The sequence below is a fragment of the Falco naumanni genome, chromosome 1, assembly GCF_017639655.2.
Source record: "Falco naumanni isolate bFalNau1 chromosome 1, bFalNau1.pat, whole genome shotgun sequence".
In the NCBI taxonomy this organism is placed as follows: domain Eukaryota; kingdom Metazoa; phylum Chordata; class Aves; order Falconiformes; family Falconidae; genus Falco; species Falco naumanni.
In genome coordinates, this window is record NC_054054.1 from 110,973,429 (window position 1) to 110,992,780 (window position 19,352).

General features: G+C 46.1%; 1 protein-coding gene across 1 annotated transcript in view; it reads left to right on the forward strand.

Moving 5' to 3' along the window:
• AATF (apoptosis antagonizing transcription factor) overlaps positions 1-19,035 on the forward strand; it is a 55,494-nt gene extending 36,459 nt beyond the window's left edge. The window contains exons 11-12 of the mRNA XM_040577940.1: positions 3,063-3,134; positions 17,857-19,035. Of these exons, the coding sequence (XP_040433874.1) occupies positions 3,063-3,134; positions 17,857-17,920 (136 nt within the window). The 3' untranslated portion in view covers positions 17,921-19,035. The remainder of the gene's footprint in view (positions 1-3,062; positions 3,135-17,856) is intronic.
• Positions 19,036-19,352: the final 317 nt, after the last annotated feature.

Here is a 19,352-nt window from a genome sequence, read left to right on the forward strand (position 1 = left end):
TAAGTGATCTGGGGCCGTAATTTCCAGTGAAAGCCAATAAACACCTGTTGTGCAATATATATTTAGCTGATTAAAATGTGGGAAGAGCTCTAGGTGAAGATGTGCAGAAATGCCTCGGTGAGGTAGATGTCTCTTTCCCTACTGACTGTCGATTGGAATTCGATGTCTAATCTCTCTATTTTTGTAAGTCACATCGCAGCTTTCTTTAGCTTCAAAGCATTTCACATCCTGACCACTGATTTGGGTTGAGCTCTCCTGTTGTGTGTTCAGTGTAAGAATCTTTCACGTGGTAGGGTGGAAAGGGAAACAGTCTGGAGAGAACAAGGTGTTGTTTTTTTTCCCTTTGCAAAGCAGATATATTAGTCTCCCTGAGTTTAGCATGACTGCATGATTTGTAGTGGAGGAGGTGTTTGTGGCAGGGAGGCATGCTGAAAAGCTTCCTGAAAAATCCGCAACATTAACCATCCTTTTGTGAGTAAACTATAAATCGTGAGTTTAGATGGCATCTGATAGAAAGTCAGTGGAGTCAGTCTGGGTCAGGCCTGGCATAGCAATTTTTAAGATAGATGTCATAAGATAATTTATTGAAAGAGGGAAGAGCTACTTTGTTGGCCTGAAAAGCCTATAATTATTGACTATCAATATTCTTCTCTGTCAGCATCACACATAATTGGATATATTCATGATTCAGTCAAAACTACTGACAACATCACACAACTGAGTCAGACTCGTAAACCTCCAGGAATAATGGGGAAGTCTCTCATTGTGTGCAATCTGTGCGCTTCAGCATTCCTGAGAGATCAGCTATCTCACCAAGTCAATTGCCTCTTAGATCTTAGGTGCCTTTTTTTTCTTCTTTAAATAAAAGTTGCAGTGACCCTGCAGGGAAGATATCAATAAAAAAGTGTCATTGTCTGTGTTTAGGATTAGCATGTAGTTAAGCTCCACCATCTTTTCAGAATAGTCCCAGTAGAGCCCAAATGGGTGTTTTTAAAGAGATGGTTCTTCCACTGAGAGAAGCAGTGTCACCCCAAGCAGATCACTTATCCTCTGTTCTTTTTTTCCTTTTCTAAAACTGGGGCAGCAGTGCTTAGCTCGGTTTTCATGAAGGACTCTGAGATCCTGGAGAGCAAAGTATTTAATACTGTTTCCTCTGTCTCCGTAATTCTTCCTTTTTAGCAGTCCTTTAGCAAACCTTCAATATTATAGCATGTTTGGATGAAATGTGCTAGTTTATTGTAGGGTGTGGGGATCTTCCAGTGCTTTCAAAAGCAGTCGATCTTCCACTTGATATGAGTACTTGTCCCCTTCATAGACAGGGAAATTTGAGCACTGAGAGGGGAAGTGAGCTCATCCAAAAACTCCACAGTCGAACTTAAGAAACCTGGTGCCTAGAACTCTGCTATCCCTCACTAAGACATGCCTTTTCTTGAGGTAGAATCTTCCTTTAAAAAGAAGGTACTTTTAAAAGAGGGTAGAATTTTCTTGAGGAGGAGTGATGTGTCTACACCTTTTTTTCATGTCAGTGATTTCTGGTCCTGTGCTGCTGCAATGTGGGATGTCTTTCTGTGAATGAAAATAACTGGTTTATATCTGCTAGACTGGGATTTTTAAAGTCCTGATTTTAAAAATGTGACAGTAATTAGTTCTGGACAAACAACTCGTGTCAGAGAATTTATCTGAATTGCTTAGTCCTTTTGCCGCTACACAGACTGTGCCTGTAGAAGCTCTTTGATCTGTATGGATCCATCAGTTGGTAATGTCTCATAAGTGAACTATTTTGTAGTGCAGCCTGTTGTTGACCTGTTTGTTGCAGTACTAGCCCCACACAGCTACGGCTCTTCCCCGGCTCGCTCGTCGCAGCGTTAGACCAGGGCAGTTGCTTCCATTACGAGTGACAAAGACTTGATTGTGCAGAGAAGCCCTCGTGTAAGGTTGAGCGTGTGCTGTGCCTGAAGAACCACTCTGAAATAGTGTCGTGAGCTAAAAATCCCCTTGAGGGAATGTTCCTGCATAAGCAAACAAAAGGGAGTGCAGAGGTGACAGAGTGGAAAGGTGATTCTGGGCAAATGCTTGTGAATCCTTTTGCCTGCTATTTGTCAAGCTCTAAAAATAGCAGCAGCTTGGATGAAACATTTCAGAGCTGGGTAGGCAGCGTGGTAGTGTACACCAAAAGCCATTGGTTTGGAATCCCCTGCTCTTAGACACTAGGGTTTAAAGCCACCTTTTCATTCTGAGTTTTTCAGTACTCTCTTAAATTTTATGTCAGGTCCTTGGATATAAGTCATGAAATCTATTGCAAGTTCCTAGCCCAGGGTGGGAAGCGGGAGGGGATCCCATATCTGGAGGTGCAGAACAGCTTGTAGAAATATTCTGGTGGATCAGAAGCTCAGACAGATGCAGCACTGTATCACCTTGGATACGCCCCTTGTCTTCTTTGCACCCACCTTTTTTCTGTCTCCTTTGCTGTTTTTATGTGCTCCATTTGTAAGTTATTCAGGGTAAGACTTTCCAACTACGGTACAGCTAGCAGAGTGGGATTTTTATATCCTTTAGGGCCCTAGACACCACAGAGCAAGGAGAAACTGATAGCAGATGGATGCTTGAGAAGGTTTGATGCTCTGACGCTTCTGCTGCCTGCAGTGGGCTCTTTGGGCACAGATTCCAGAAGGTGATTAAGATGCCAGCTGAATGGAAGGCTGAAAACAAGTTCTTGTTTCTCTGTCTGTGAGTTTTCAGGGTTGTCTCTCTGGGAGTCTTGATTATGTACTCTCACACATTTAATGGGTGCTGTATGTCCACATTCTAACTGTGATAAAAAAGGATTTGCTTGCTGTTCAGTTCATTGCATCATCTGATTATTGTCCATGTTACAAGAAAGGAGGAGGAGGAGGGAAGTGGGGGGGGAAAGCCAGCTACAACTAGTGACTCATTAGGTACTGGTCACCAGGAAAAACGGTGCTTTGCATTTCAGGGGCTGCTGTGTTTCTATTCAAGCAGCAGCGTTTCCTTTTCATTAATAGTTACTAATGTGCTGCCTGCTTATTTCCTGCACTATTCAGGTATCATGTCCATAGCAAGTTGGTGAGCTTCATGGCACCTATTGACCACTGTACAATGAATGATGATGCCAGGTGAGTAATAGATTAATTATGTTTCTCAAATGGCTTCATGACAGCATGATATTGACCTGTTCTTCAGTCTGTCGCCCCCTCCATTTCTTTTTATCAGTTAACCATTTGTCACTGGCATCATAGCCTGGGTGTCTTGGTCACATCTGTCCAGGCAGTCTGGCTGAGCTTTCACTCTGTAATTACTGTGACACCAAACAAGAAATTTTCATAAATCTCAGTACCTGCATTTTGATTCCTGCTTAAAATGCCTCCAATTTTGAAATCTAGTTTTGTGGAATTATTTTGGAAATAGACAACTAAGTTATCTGGTGTCTTCAGTATAATCAAAACGTAGAAAGACTTTGTCTTTTAACAGAAGTGGCAACTGATTTAAATTATGTTTAGTACGCATTTTCTTAGATCGCTTAATAACTGGAATAGTTCAGTGAAGATTCACTCAAGACCTAAATGCTTGTATTTGTCTATTTAAAGAGTGAAGAATTTTATTTTGAGACTATAATGTTTTAATATGCTAATTAAAATAGAAAATATCAGTAAAGTTTTGTGCACGATTACTAGATAGTTTTTCTACATATATGCTATATCTTGAAATGCTGAGCTTTTTGTGGGAAGGAAGTGGAATAATTTTTCCAGTGAATGGATGTGGAAGGCTTGAGAAACATCTTTCCCCTGGGTTGTGGAACATGTTTGTGCTTAGTGTGAGAGAGATGTCATTTGTCTGTTTGCGAGATGGAAACCAAATACCTGCTGTTCTTAGGCTGTTGCCTTTTGGGGTATTGCACAGACTTCTGGATGAGAGCTCTCCAGTAAACTGGCACAAAAAAAAGATGTTTTGTGTCCATAATAAGACCCGTGCTGTTTCATTATGCATCTTTTTCATAGTTTCTTTACTCTTTTTCTTTTTTTTTCAAGTGAGAAAACTGGTCTGATTTCTGAATATTGTCTAGATCTCTCACCACAAAAATATGTGTTGCATGCGTAGGGTGAAAGCTCTGCCTCCACCCATATAAAGTAGTCAGTTCTTCCACCTCCTTACCTGGATCACAGGAAGAGAGGGGCAGAAGTGGCTTGGACACTTTCACCTGTTTGGCAAATAAATCAAGTACATTTTTCTTTCTGATATGCAGGGCTTGAGCTAGCAGCTGTCTGTGCTTCCTAGCCGCCAAGTTTCCCAGCCTCCTTACCTGAATGGAATTGATGTCTTTGCTGTTTTGGATAATCCTGAATAAAACATGGGGCAGGATACATACATATCTGGTAGAGTCATACCATTCCATAGAAACGGTTCTGGGACACGCTGCTCACTCCCCACATCTTTCTGTTTGAGGATGATTAGCAGGTGGCATATGTGTTTATAGGAAGAACCAATTCATACCACATCCATTAATAATATGCATGACTCTGATATTTCTCTATCTTAGTATTATGTCCAGTTGACTGGTTACTACTTATGCTTTGAGAATTTTGAATGAGGTTAGGGTGTCTGTCATGTTTTTGTGCATACCACATATGGAACTGTCCTGCAGGTTAGGCAGGCATACAGCCCTCTGCTCTGTCCCCAGAATGAAGGCAAGCTTAGCTTGCATGGGGTGTGCGTGAGGGGGAGGAAGGTAAAAAAAAAAAAGCAGGACTGCTCCTAATAATCTGGGAGTTATACTGTGTTTGGTGTCCCCAGAGGTGACATTGCCTCCTCCTTCACAGTCCACCGCACTCACTTGTATTCCAAAAGTTGCATAGAAAATACATTCTGTAAGCCAAAATCCGCCAGCAAGTCAATGCAGACGTGAAGTGCATCGGAACAGCTGGGACGGTGGAGTTGTTCTGCACAATAGCCTTCTTGGGCCTCAGCTAGACTTCATCTGGCTGCCATCTTCATAACCCTTATTCCCCTCGCTTCTCGGGAGGCACCTTGAGTCCACCACAAACTGCACGGGGTCTGGCTGACCCTCAGAAGCTATTCCAGCTAATAGGATGCTATCTACGTTATGCTGTGTCGACATAGTTATCATTGTGGTAGGGACAGAGTGTTTGACATTTGGTTTACTGAAAATGTCTCCTGGGGGTTTTCTCCACATTGAGCGGGTTATTACATCGCTTGCATGTTTCACTGATTCTTTGGTGGCAGCAGCGTGGCAGCAGCTGCTGCTGCTTATTGTCTGACTGCAGGAACTTATTTCTTACATTAAGTTTATTAGTCACTTTGGAGGCCCGCCATACTTTCTGTTAATGGCATTTTAGTCACTTATCTCCTGATGTTGGTTTAGCCGTCTAGAGTGAGGCTGTTGGTTGATGTGTTCGCACACCAGCAAGTGTGCCTGAGGGTCGTATCGTGTGGGCAGCTGTATCCCGTTCTGCCAAGACCAGGCTTTCAGGCAAACCCTGGGTGTGGATGGGGCAGCGCCGGGATCAGGCTGGGCAGGTTCTGTTCCTGTTCTGCCAGTGGCTTTGTGGATGACCTTGAGCAGGTCGCTCTGTGTTTCTGAGACTCCTGATTTCTCTTCGGTGCGTTGGAGGACTGCTGTTGAGAAGTGACTGTAAAAAACAATGGTTTAGTAAGAGTAGTAGTATTTCATTTTTTAACATACGTAGGAAGCTTTTTCTCTCAGACAAGAGACAGATACACAAATAGAAGCCTAAGCTTTCCTTGCTGTTGCCAAAATGCCTGCTGGTTACTTGTAATACAAAGAATATGCCTTGCCTTTGCCTATTGCAGGCATTACAGTCCTCCCTAAGCAGTTTCTCTGCAGCTTCCTCCCCACGGGATGTGCTCTGCCATTGTTTAGTCCTAATGTTGAGCTTAGATTTCTCTCCGCTGTAATTTAGGCCCATTACTTCTTGTCCTATTCCATGTGGGCTTTAGGAACAGATTCTTGCTTCTTCTTTGCAAGCAAAGGACACCTCTTTGCAGCAGCCCTTCCACATTTAGGTGGGCATTCTTGCTTTGCACACTGAAAACTGGGCATTACTTAGCTTAGCTTCCTTCCTTTCCTCTGTAGTTTGCAGCATTTGTGTTTGCATCCAGACGTAAAACGTATTCAAAATACTGGAGTGGCCAGTGTCTGAAAGTTAGGCCTCTATAGATGTTTTGGTTCAGCTCTCCCAAAACAAAGATATCTGCTGCTATCAGTTGGTTGTTTTTTTGGTTTTTTTTTAAATCATAACCACTCTTTAGGGGTCACATCACATCTCAGTTGAAAATGCCCCTGCACTTGCCGTGGGCCATAATGCCTCTCGAGCAGCCACAGATGTACTGGACAAGGCAAGAAGAATTCAACATCTGCTTTAAACTGCAGGTGAATTAAAAAGAAAGGACCGAGCCTGTACGCATGAGAGGGAAGCAGTAATGATAACAGCTTTCCTTTGTGACAGAAGAAGGTAATTTTATTGTTTGCAAGTATGAATTACTAGATTGAAAATGCAAGTATACACTTCACAGTGATGTGATTGTGCTCTGAGCCATTTTTTTTTTCCGGTCAGGCACTTAAAAGGCATGACCCCAAAATAAATACACGTCTGAACAACGGGGCGCTCTGTGTTGTAGTATGAGAAATTTTGAAGTGTCAGTGAGCTGTATATAAAAAAGGGTTGTAGACACAGAGCTGGGAGAACATTCCCCTTAAGTTCTACCAGTGGCTATGGTGGCAGGTATATACTTGGAAAATGCCAGTAAATAAACAAGTATGTGCAGCTATGGATGGGTAGAAGCTTGGGCGGATGGCGCAGGGTCCGGGGGGCGCGAGTGGTGGTGTGATTCTGGTTCTTTCTTGGCTGTGCCAAGTCCTTGCTCCCTGCGATGAACTGCATGAGCCCTTTGTCACTGGGGCAAAAGCAGAGGGGAGTAGTCTGTGACTGTTGTCTTGCTTTGCTTGCTGTAAGTTGCTGTTGAGAGTGCGAGTCTGTGTATCACTGTAATACCTTGCTCTTTTCTGTATATTTAATATGTACAGGAATGCATTTGGGGCCTGATTCTCCTGTACGTTTAAGCCATTTTACACTACTCTGGCTGTGCAGATAGACCTTAAAATAGTGCAATGAAGTGCTGGCACTCACCTGGAGGTGCCGGGGGTGGTGTCACGGCTGTGGGAAGACCAGGGCTTCTGAGGATCTGGCACGTCAAGTTTATCACTTGCAACTGCCACTGGCTGGGGAAACAAAGAGCACATGTGTGAGGAGCAGCAGCCTGAGCACGTGTAGAGAAGTGGATGAACAGTCACTCCAGAATTGTTTTACAGCTTGAATTTGAGAAAAGAAACATACAAGTATAATAACTGCCTTTGTCAACATCACTGCCGCTTTCTTTCTTATTCTTGCTGCTGGTTGGAATAATAGCATTCGTGCAGGCAATTAATCTTCCACTTGCCAGTTTTTCATGCACCCTACGCATGGGCATGGCTGTTTAACCTTGTGCTCACATATATTATGTTGTAATGTGTGGGACACTGGTGGCCTTGAGCCCTCCTCTATTTTAACCCCTCTTTGGTAGTATTTTAAAACATACACTGGAAAGTGATTTTTATGGTTATCTTGGGGGATATGTTTATAGACTTAAATACATTTATTGTACTCTTGGGCCAAGGTTTTTCTGATCGGTCCAAGGTCATCGCTATGTATACAGGCCTGCCTTAAGACAAGGAACCTGAAGGCTAAAGCTTGAATATGAGTGTGCTCCGGTGGTTCTCCAGGGGAGACAGGAGTTACCCAGGGTTAGAACAGCGTTGGTTGTGATTTCACCTAGGTTTGAGGGTGGCATCATGTGTGTGCCACTTCTTGGACTTCCCTTGAAATACCCTTTTTGCATCTTCATGACGTAGGGTACTGTGCCGATCCCATTCCTTCAGTATCTAGCCGTAGTCTCATTTTTAATAGAAGCATCCTTCAGTACCACCATGTGCAACAGAGTTGGGAGGGCGCCGGTCTTCTCGGGTTTGCACTTTGGGAAATGAGGTACGTATCTCCAAAGGCATTTGAGAAATCCATGAGTCTAGAGCTCGGACTTGCCAAAGGTGACACAGCAGGTCTGGGCTAGAGCTGCAGTTGAACCCAGATCTTCTGTACAGTCACCTTCAGCTGGTCTAGCTCTGAACAGCCACATATTTTTAGGAGATCAGACATCTGTGCACTTGCAGAAAGCTCCTATGCTAGGTAGATGTGCTCTGTATGGGCAGACTGAGGCTAAAGATGCCTGCTGAAGGCCTGCAGGTCCGTAGGCAAGTGAGCATATTTTGGGTACGTGCGGCGTTGCTGTATCTGCAGGAATGGATCCCATAAACAGCCTAGTTGTGGCAAGGTCAGGCGAAGTCTGTGTTCCTGGGAAGAGCTGTGTGTGGATTTTGGTTTTGTTATATCTCCGTCAGCCTTGATATATAGATCTTCAGATCTTTGCACTGTACGTGTGTGTGGAACAGAGACTAAACACAGACACTTTAAAAAAAAGGTATAATATCAAATTACTGCTAAGTTTGATGAACATCATTATTTCACCTCTGGAGGACGGTAACTTGCAGGAGAGACATTCTTTAAGGACACAGATGTTTGGTCCAAACACCTTTATCTCCCAAGACAACTCAGGTTATTCTGACAGGTAAAACAAGATTGTGCAAATATGCAACAGTGATCTAATCAGCTGGAACAACAGCAATATTTTAACTGGCGCTACCTTTTAACAGCATCATTAAGGGCTCTCATTACTCTTTTATTAGAGGCTCACTCTATTTCTTATCAGATTACAGAATGAACATAACTCATGGCACTGATTTGATCTCTTGTTAAAGAGGATTACAGCTTTGCATTAACTTGGATTGACACGGTTTATAATTTGCTGTTGATACACATGCTGGCGGTGTCACATGTTTGACCCCCCCCCCCACAGCACTGCTGAGGAAAAGGACACCCATACATCATCATTAAAGATGGCACCCAGTGCAGAAATGGGAGGCAAAAGGAGCCTTTTCTGCAGTAAAGTCAGGCAGGACAAAAGAGACGTGTTCTCAAGTGCAAGCTGAAATTCGGAACGAGGATTTATAACTGGGTGAGGGTGGGGGAGAATATATCGGCTTTTAGATGGGTTGTTTTTTACCTCGGCAAATGGTTCCTCATTACAGAGGAGGACTTTGCATCCGTTATGACCCGAATTAGAGGGAAAAAGATGGCTGTAATGGGATGGTGTCAAACCACACAGTTCCACCGCAGTGTGAGGCACAGAAGCCTTTCCAGGGGCTGGGAAGTTTCCCCCGCTCTTCTCGGACCTCTCAACATTGTGATTGTCACCAGCTAGTGAACTGGTCCCTGCCTTCGGGCAGTATTGATCGCACACCGCCAGCTGATGGGTTAGTTAACCTGTTTGCCTGTGGTGGAAGTTTCCTTACCGTCGTGCCCCTAGTTTGTAGGAGCCCAAGGCCAGTGGGGCTTCAGGCTCGGGCGGCGTGTCTGTGTGGTGGCTCGCTTTGTCCAGCTCCCGTGTGCTGCCCATGTGTGGTGGGGCTGGTCACGGTGCAGTTCCTCTACATTTTTTTTTTCTTTTCTTTTTTTTAACATACGGTCCAGTTCCAGCAGCCACTGCTTTAGCATGGATGCCTGTATATACAAACATATGTATATATACAGTCTCTCCACACCTGTGGCATTATGTTTTGTGTTTGACTTTGGAAGTGCAGACTGGCAAGGCAGCGGAACAGGGCTCAGGGCAGGGATCACTGCCTGAAATCCCACGGTCAGGTGCAAGAACTTAAGCCCATGACTCCGCAGTTGTGTTGGCCTTAGGTCGTGCTTGGTGGAAGAGCATCCAGCCCACTCACAGTCTTGCACGAGCAGACCAGTGCCTGCTGGGAAGCTGAATTAAGACACAGATTATCCAGCTGCCAGTGAGGTCTGGATTAGAGCATTTCCCTTGGATTCAGCCAGGGTGTTGTGTATTATTTTCCCAATCAGCATTCTCACTCTTGGACTTAGTGCAGTTGCTTTGTCACAGTGTGTCTTGCTGCAAGCAGAGAGGGGTACGTAGTAGGAAATCCTGGTATTAAAAGATTAATTTACTTATATGACATAAGAGTTTAATATTTAAAAAAAAAAAAAAAAAGGTTGGTGAGATACCAGCCTTTAACTTAGCTCATTTTGTACTTTGGGTATTAAACCACCATGAGACCAGATTAATGGAGGACTTTGGGCTCTGTGATTGTCAATCCAGTATGTTCACCATGACAGAAGACCCAGGAAGGAAGCAAAGCCCTTCTTTCTGGAACAACTAAACCAGCAGCTTCCGTGCTGCGTGGCACAAACCTCAGGTGACCGTGTTGGCATGGGGAGAATTATTCTAAGTTTATATAGACACAGCCTGGAAGAAAAGTTGTCCTGCTTTGTATCGGCTTTGTTTTGGGAAACAAAGGGAGTGGCGCTAACATGGAGGGGGCAGTCTCTGAGTGTGCAGCACTGATGTTTTAGGGAGAACTGGTGTTTCTGGCATGAGGCTGTGGCTGGGAGGGCAAGCTGCCTACCTGGGCTCTTCAGCTTCTGGAAGAGCCCCCTGATGTGGTGGAGATACATGCATCGGGGGAGACATGTGGACTCTCTTGGGGAGGTGATGTGTAGCCTGCTGCTCACCCTGAGCTGCCTCGTTCAGCGACCTAGTGCTCGGTGCGGGGGAGCCTTAGACCTGAGCTGCATTGGGAACCCAGGGAAAAACGTGTTGTTCTGTGAAAGTAACCCTGCTTGGCTTGGCTGTTGGTCCCAGGGCATCGTGGCTTTGGTATCATCCTGCCTTTTGTGTATCATTTTGTTTGGTGGATTTTATCCCCCTAACCTTTGACTTAGCCTTAGAAGTCAGCTCATGTAGATGCAGTTAAGTATCCCGTATCACTTTTAACCGCAATTGTTAGAAGGGCTGGTATTTGAACAAGGAGTTTTTGTATGTTTTGAAGCTGGCAGTAGTAAGTGGTGTACGTGATCCTGGTTAGTGCCAATGGGCTGAAATCATCGTGTCCCAACATTTGATGTTTGACATCCCTAGTAAGAAGACAGGCGCCTCTGTTATGGAAATTTCCTTTTTAAAGGGAAAAAAAATAACCTGTTAAGAGCTGCAAGATGATTTGTCGTCCTTCCTTTGTGAGACAATTTGTCTTCTCCTGCATCAAATCTGTTATAAAACAGGCAAGCTGTGAAAGAGGGAAATCATCCTAGGAATATGGGATGTTAAGGTACACAAAGAATGGTCCCCTCCGTGCGCCTGTATGCACGTCTGCGCAGGGCACTTCACATGCAGCATTACAGCGGCTGCTCTGCTCAAATACCCATCTAAAAACAGACTGAGAAGGCAACATTTTATGAATTTCATGGGGAAATTAAAGCTGCTGGAAAGCACGCCAGCAGAGCAAGTTGGAGGTTTCTGCACGTCCCTCTGTTTTGCTACTTCTCCAGCCACTTGTCCACATCTTTTACGGTGTGTGCTGTAGAAGCACATATGGAAACGTGAATGCTGTTGGGACCAAAATCAGGGTGAGAGAGATTCACCTCTGCTCCCATTAATGCTGTCCTGAGCTCAGGGCTGGTCAGTGGGCAGACGGCTGTGTGCTGGTGTAAGGGGGTGAATGTTCAGAATTGCTGACAGAGATGGCAGGGCTGAACCCCGCATCTGGCTTAAGTTTGGGGGATGGTACCTTGAGCGCTGGTCTCTGCTGTCCTCCCACTCCCCACCCAGTCCCCAGATCCAGCCTCACTAAATGTGCAGAGTCCCTTTGTTTAGGGCAAGAACCAGCTTTCTGAAATATTTATAAATCTTGTGCCTGGTCTCATGAGACAAACCAGAGGTCACATGTCACCTTTCATAATTTAAAGCCGTGGGGCTAAAAGCATTTGCACAGACTTGAAGGACCCAATCCTGACCTGCCTGAGCGAGAGGGAATTGCGGCAGACCTTTCTGAATCTCCTTCAAGCGCCGGGCATGGTGATGAGAGCCGTCTGGCTGTGTAATTTATAGCCGGAGTTGCGCGCTCCGCTTTTGGACCGTGGCAGGGAAGCGAGTGAGAGTGCCATCTCGTGGGCCTGCCTTCCCGCACAGCACCACGCTGCCCGCACAGCACCACGCAGCACCGCACCGCGCACCGGCACCCAGCAGCGCCCTGCTCCGCATTTCAGGCCCCTCACTTTAAAGGACGTGGGTATTTTAATTCAGCTTTGATGATTGCTGCTGCCTGTTCTGCTCCGCATCAGCGACTGTAGCATGGGTTTGTCTCTGCGGCAATAGCAGCGTGGGGGATGCATGCTGGAAGGTGTGTGAACACGGAGCCAAACCCCGCACCCCCTGTGCTACCTTAGGGTAACGCCTTCCACTAAAAATTGGGAAATAAAGGGCTTGAGCTTATTTTATCTTGCTGAGTACCTGCTCTGTTTGCTGGGCGCCTAGTAATCTGAATTTCACACTGCTGGACTAAACGTTTCTTAGGATACAAAGTTTTCCAAGAAAATGATCAGCCATGGGTCCCACAGCCAACTTCAGTTTTCATTAGGTGTGTGTTTTTCCTCCTCCCTTTCTTCATGGGTGTTCACGTTCTGTCTTTCGCCAGTTCCTGTGAATTAAAAATCAGTTGCTCCCAATGGAGGATGTTAGTAGGAACGGGGTAGGTTTACTTCTTTCAATACTGCTTGTGGAATATTTGACTTTTTTTTTTCTTCCCCCCCCCTCCCCAAGAAGAGAAGTAAAAGGTAGATGGGAAAAGGTAGAGGAATTTGTCTTTTTACTAAGACAGCTCAGCAGTGGCTCATGCAGTATTGCGATATTAATAGTGCTCTGGAAAAAAACCCACCAGAAACTGAATTTTTCCCCGTAATATTGTTCTGCTAGTTTACAGAACTATGTTAAAAACCCCAGAAGTAGCATGACTGTCATTACATGGAATAATACAGCATTAGCTGTTCTCCCCTCCTGTGCGCAGGTATGTATTTGTGTTCCCCTTTGTATATTGCTGCTGCAGATGGGCAAAGCAGATTCCTGGGGAACTGTTAACAGTTTTTATGATTTGTATTTTTGATGAGTCGTAGATTTATCAGGTGTGCTGTTGCTATTAATATTCACCCAGGGCACTCCTGCCCTCTGTGTGTGTGTTTCCTTGCACTCTGCTGCAAGGATTTTGCCTATAAAGTGTGTGAAGTAGCAATACCTGGGATTTGGAGGGTGGTGAAGTCCACCGGTCGATTAGCATACAAAGCTTACGGTCTGAAGTAGCCGTTACTTTTATTTAATTTTTCAAAATAGCATTGTTGACGTGAGATGACCGTTTCGTTTGGCGGGGAGCCGGTCAGCATTTCTGCACTGCATGGCGTGGGGGCTGCCCGTGGGGCTGGAGTTGAGCCTGGCCGTGGCAGCTCTTCTGTGCGCAGCCGGATCCTTTGTCTGCGCAGCGCTGTGGCAGGGGCTCCCCACAGCTGGGAGCATTGCGTGGCTGTGCCAAGGGCTGTGCAAGTGTTAAGCCGTGAATGGGAAGACGGTGGAGCTGCTGGCTTGGGGCTTGTGCGAGGAATGCCCTGCTCAGGGTCCGCGGCGTGGCTGGGGTGGTGAGCGGCGCAGGGGCAGCCCTTCCTTGCTCTTCCTGCAAAGCCAGCGTAGCTGCAACCGAGTTGCACATCGCACCGAAACCAGGATTCTTCTAACTGCGCAGGGGCATGGAGAGCAGAAATAAAACGCCTCCCTCGCATATACCTTTTGTCTTAGACTGCTGGTGCGTTGAAAGAAAGGGCTGTGCAAACTTTCTAGGTGCCTGGGAGGGCTGGTGGAGTGGGCCTTGGGGCTGGGAAGGGGTGAGCGCCTGGGCACAGTGCTCCTGGCACGCCGAGCACCTGTGCCATCCACTGCCTTTGGAGCCGGCTCAGAAGAAATGCATAAATAATTAAGCCAAGGTACTTACACACACATGTTTTATGGCAAATGGCTGTGTGGTTCGTGATCATTTTTTCCAGAAACAGGTTTTATGATAATATAGTAAAAATATTAAATTAGAAAATGCCTCACTAAGGGTGATAAAACCTTACTACAGTGGAAATAGGTAATTATCCCCTCTACAGCCTAAATGACAGTTTAAAAGAAATAAAAATGTTAGTGCTCATTACTTGCTTTTGTAGGTTGCAATAAAGGGTAAGTTAAATTTTAATTCAAGGAAGACCCCTGTATCGACCTGCTTCTTTCACACTCTCTACCTGAGGTGTAAGTACTGTTAATTACTCGCATAGGTTATTCCTCAGCACATTGCTAAGACCAGTACCTCTTTGTGCTAAAGTCACCTTTCCTTCATCGGGAGGTAGCGGACTTGCAGTGGGGTGGGTTGTTTCAACTCAGTGGCTCAAGTCTGATGTTTAATATCTGTGGGTGGAGGAGAGAAATTTTATATTTTTTAACCAAAATCCAAGTTCATTATGCATAGCCTTAAGGGGGCTGAAAGTATTAAAATCCACACTTACCCTGGTGAATTGAAACAGAGACAAGGTTAAACCTGGAGGATTGATGAGTTTTACTCTCTGCATGGTTAAATCCTGCTGAGGGGAGATGCTGTAGAAGAAAGGTAGCCTGGATGATGAGAAGAGGAAAAAAAAGGTGGGTTTTTTTTTTGCAGGGTGAAATATTTGTTCTGTTTCAGGGTTGGTGGGGTTACCTGATTTCCTTCCTTCTGTCACTCTCTGCCAGGGTCTCTACCCTTGCTGTGTTATTGCTCAAACAGCTCCATTTGAATTGTTACTTCTGCAGAGGTTGCCAGCATCATGCCCAGAAGGATCAAGCCGTGGGGGTGCTGAGCTGGGTGCTGGGTGGGGTGCTGCAGGGCCTTCCTGCCTGCAGCCGTGGGTGCAACCCCTCCTTGCAGCCCTGAAACCTGGGGTGCGAACGTCAGGAGTCTGTTGGTTCTGGCAACATTTCTCTGCCAGTGAAGACAAATTCTCGCTTGAAGTCTCCCTGGGCTCTGCTTGCTTGAAAAATGGCTGTTTATTTAAAATCTGTAGGATTGGAGCAAATTCGGCATTGATCCCTGAACTCTTGTATCCATCAGACGACTACCAAAAAACAAAAATGAAGACAGAACCCTCGGGAGACTGACTCTCCACCAGCACAAAAGGCCAAGGCAGGCTGCAAAGAAACATTACACTGGGCGTTTGCCTGCTCACCGGGAAGGCACAGAAACTCTTCCTGTCTTTGGCTGGTTTCTGTGGGGCTTCCCAAAGATGTGCATTATATTTGAACTTCCTTACGGGGGGCTGTACAAAAGTGAATGTATGAGAGGAGAGGGGCGTGTGCAGGGAAACGCAGATGGGAGCCCCTGTGTACAGTGCAGGTGATGCTCGGGACTTGGAATTTTGCAAAATGCCTTTGCGGTGTTTGGCTAAGCAGTGAGTGGAGCCTGTGAGTGAGACGTGTGGGCACAATAAAAGCAGTTTCTGTCACCCGCTGGCCCTGGGGTGTGGAAGAGGAGAAGGAACAGACCTGCGTGAGGTTTGCTGCGGGTGCGAGCAGTGGTCAGGCTGCACGGCGTCTGCCTGGGAGTGGATTCACGCCCCTAGCAGCGCTTACATGGGCTCCAAACAGGATTCCTTCAGCCCAGGTTTTTTGTGTTGCCCGTTACTCAGTAGCCAGAGGAGAGTGTGGGGTTTATAGCCAGGACGAGGAATAGCCCCACACTGGGCCGTTAACGTTGGCCGAGGGCAGTGGAAGCAGTGGATCCTCCCAAGCCACAGCATATTCCAGTGGGAGGGGAGAAAGAATGAAATCGAGATGTTGAAAGTACCCAAACCACTCAGCCTCCTCTGACAGGAGCAAACTGCAAGTGTTTGTCAGCTTTGCCCACCTGAGTGTGAAATGATCTTCTATCAAAACACCAGTTTCAGCATTTCCCTCTCTGCTCCCAACACGTGAGCCCCGCTGTGGACAGGAGCCGCTGCGCGCTGCCCGGGAATTTCATCGAGATTGCAGGACAAGTGGAAACGTTTGCTCAGTGTAATGATGGGGTCTGAGCTGAGCTGGCAAAGCAAGGCTGGAGGGCCATGATTAAAGAGCATCATTCTACATTTTCCTTCTGATCATTTAACGGAGCCTTAAAGTCGCAACGTCCTTTTGGCAGTAGCGCTGCTTGCTGTCTGATTTCTCAGTTGAAACAGCAAAAACGAGTTAGGTTTATCAGTTAACAGTCAGGGAAGATGGAAAATGTTGTAGGCTGGGCTAAGGCATTCCTCTCCCTCTTCTTTTCCTTTCAAGTGCCCGAAGTTTTCAACTTTTCATGTAGCAGATCTGTTTCGATTTTGCATTTGCGTTACACTTGCAGAAACCTGCCTGCACGCTCCCAATGTAGCACAGAAACTCCAGTTGCGTTTTCATAGCCTTGGCTGAGCTTTGCGCACAAAACACGGCGTCGACCATTTTGTTAGGTAAGGAGACGTATCCCTCACCACAGACTCGTTTTCTGAGGGTAGAGCAGCTGATTGGTTAATTAGCTTCTAAATGAAAATTAATTTAAGTGATGTGGCCCTGCGAATTAGAATGGTTTCTTGTCTCAGTGGTCCGTGCACATCTGTCCATCCTCCTGCATTGCCCGAACGTGTACTTTGTTCCTTGTCTTCCTGGGATTAATGGCTGGCAGGTTTGTGCCATCACTGTTCAAAACTTACAAGTTCCTTCTTTCACAAGGCTGACGGGTAACGTTCTCCAGTGAAAGCGTCTGCAAGAGGCAGACAGCTTTCAAACCAGTTGCCGTCTTTTATTGATCTCTGAGGGAGCGAGGCGTCAAAGGAGCCTCTGGTGAGAGTGGTCCCTGTTGTGGTCATAATCGAGGAGGCAGCCAAACCCGCAGTGTCTCTGTCAGCTCTGCGACTCACCCCTTGAAGCTGTGCTCTACTCCTTGAGCGGTGGAGAAGTCTTATTTTCTCTGCGTGTCCTGGCAGTTCTTCTGGCCTGGCTTCTGCTGCTTTCCCAGGTGCTGGCCCACAGCGATGGGCTCCTTTGGTTATTGCTGTGATGACCCTGGTGGGTGTTGTGTGCTCTGAAGGAAAAATCCGTCCTCTGTGGAACCAACACTCCGCTCTGTGCATGTCATCCCCTTACAGCAAGCTGCTGCTTTAGAAAAGAAGGCTCTCCTGACGCTTTTTCCTTGATTTTAAGAAAGGTGTGATTCATAAAAATGCTCTCTCCCATCTCTCTTCTCAGGTTACTGTGGTTCTAAAATTAAAGATAAATAACATCAGCCCACTTTTTTTTTTATTTTTTTTCCATAAGGGAAACTTGCTCCTGTTATCAGAATTGCTGCATATGTGATATTAATTGGAATCTTGTTGCTGGGTCATTTTCATTGTTTTTCAAGTACCGTCAAGTCCAAGAAAATGTATGAAAACTAAATTATAGTCCCACGTAGACTGTCTGATTGAATCCTCTTCATGGTCTCATACATCCTATTAAAATATTCAATCTTGTTTTCTTACTTGAAGAGCCTGTCTATAAAGGGCAAACTTATAGAAAACCTCATTCTCCAGAGATATGGTATCCAGCCACACTGAAATATTTACATATTTCTGTACTGAGTGTGATTGGTCTTACGCAAGTTCTTCCCTTTGCTTGTATTTATTAGTAAAGATTGTTGAATGCATTTTTAATTATACAAGGCCTTTTCATTTTAAGGAGTGGATGGTTTTGCTGGCAGACTCTTGCTTACATTTTGACCTTGAAAAGTAACTTTTCCCTCTCCTCCATCCTCTTTTTCCCCAGGACAGAGCTTTATCGTTCACTGTTTGGAAAAATCACGAGTCCCGAAGAACCCGAGCAGAATTAGCACCAGGCCTTGGCACCAGGACTGACCACACCGGACGCTGCCCTGTCTCGTGGCATCTCCTCTGGCCAGCCCTGCCTTCGTGTGGTCACTAAAGCTGCCCGGGAGCACCCGGAGCAAGGTCCCTCCAGCTGCTAAAAACCTCACTGGGGACATCAAATGTGGTTCCTGCTAAATCACAGCGGCTCAGAAGGAAGAGTGGGGGGCAGACATTTAGCTTGGCTGAACGCCCTCCTCACTAGCTTTAAAACGGACCCTGCTTCCTCCCAAAGACAATCCATTTTTAACTATTCTCTTTAAATTCCTGACCTTGATTTTGCAATCTGCTCAGCATGGGCACAGCGTTCTACCCGGGGGGAGGGACACGCAATTCAGACCAGCAGGGACCACCAGCCCCCCCTGCAATCAGGTCACCCACGTTTGTATTAAATCCTTAGAGATTTTTATTTGGGGGATTGGGGATGGGGGCGGGGAGGGGAGTGTTTAAGCATGCTGTTCTGGTCGTTGGCTGCATATCTGGAATGTGTGACTTTATTTTTCACCGAGTCAAGAGGATTTAAATGTCATTTACATAATTAACATGGCCTTAAAACAGAGAAAAGGTGCTCTCCCTTGCAGCCAGCCAGAGCTCCCAGTTCACACTCCCGTTTCTGAATGAGCGCTCCCTGCACACAGGGACATTTGCTGACTGGCGATGAGCACAGCACGGGGGTACGTCTGGGGATATTTCTGCAATTAGATGATATTGGTGAATTTTTCAGTCCAGCATTGATCCTGTACACTTAATTATTTTTGCTGATCATGACTGAGCCATCCTGTCTGCACCATCACCGTGACACGCAGATGAAGGATGCCAGCACAAATGTAAAACTGGCCAGAGGAGATGGCTCACTTGGGGGTTTTGTGGGGTTTTTGCATCCAAAGGTCAGAAGGTGGAAGTTAAATCCCCGCAAGGGGAATTTGTTAGCCTGCTGTGATCAATCTGAAATGGAGGTTATCTTGTGTAAGTAATATGTGCGTATATACGTGTATACGATGCCCATTGCTTGTGACTACGCGAAGGGCGCTGGCTTTGGTTTGTGTTTTGAGCCATCTAATTAAAATGCTTTGTAACCTGATTGTCCACGTGTGGTGAGCACAGCAAAGGTGCTGGCAGCAACGGCCTCTCTGAGCCCCACCGGTGTTACTGACCTGACGTCTCTTTGCACAGAGCCGGAGCTGCACCAGCAGCAGCAGAGCAGGCAGCGAGCAGCCAAAACGCGGGGAGTTTTAAAGCCAGAGAGGCAGGAGCGCTGCAGGATGGGCCTGGAAATTTCTTGTGCAGCTGGAGCTGACGTACCGGGGGCTGCAGACCTGGTCAGACTTGGTACAGCGATTTCACAGCTGTCGGGGTGCTGGTGAGAGGAGACCCCCTCCCCAGGGCCCACTCGTGGCG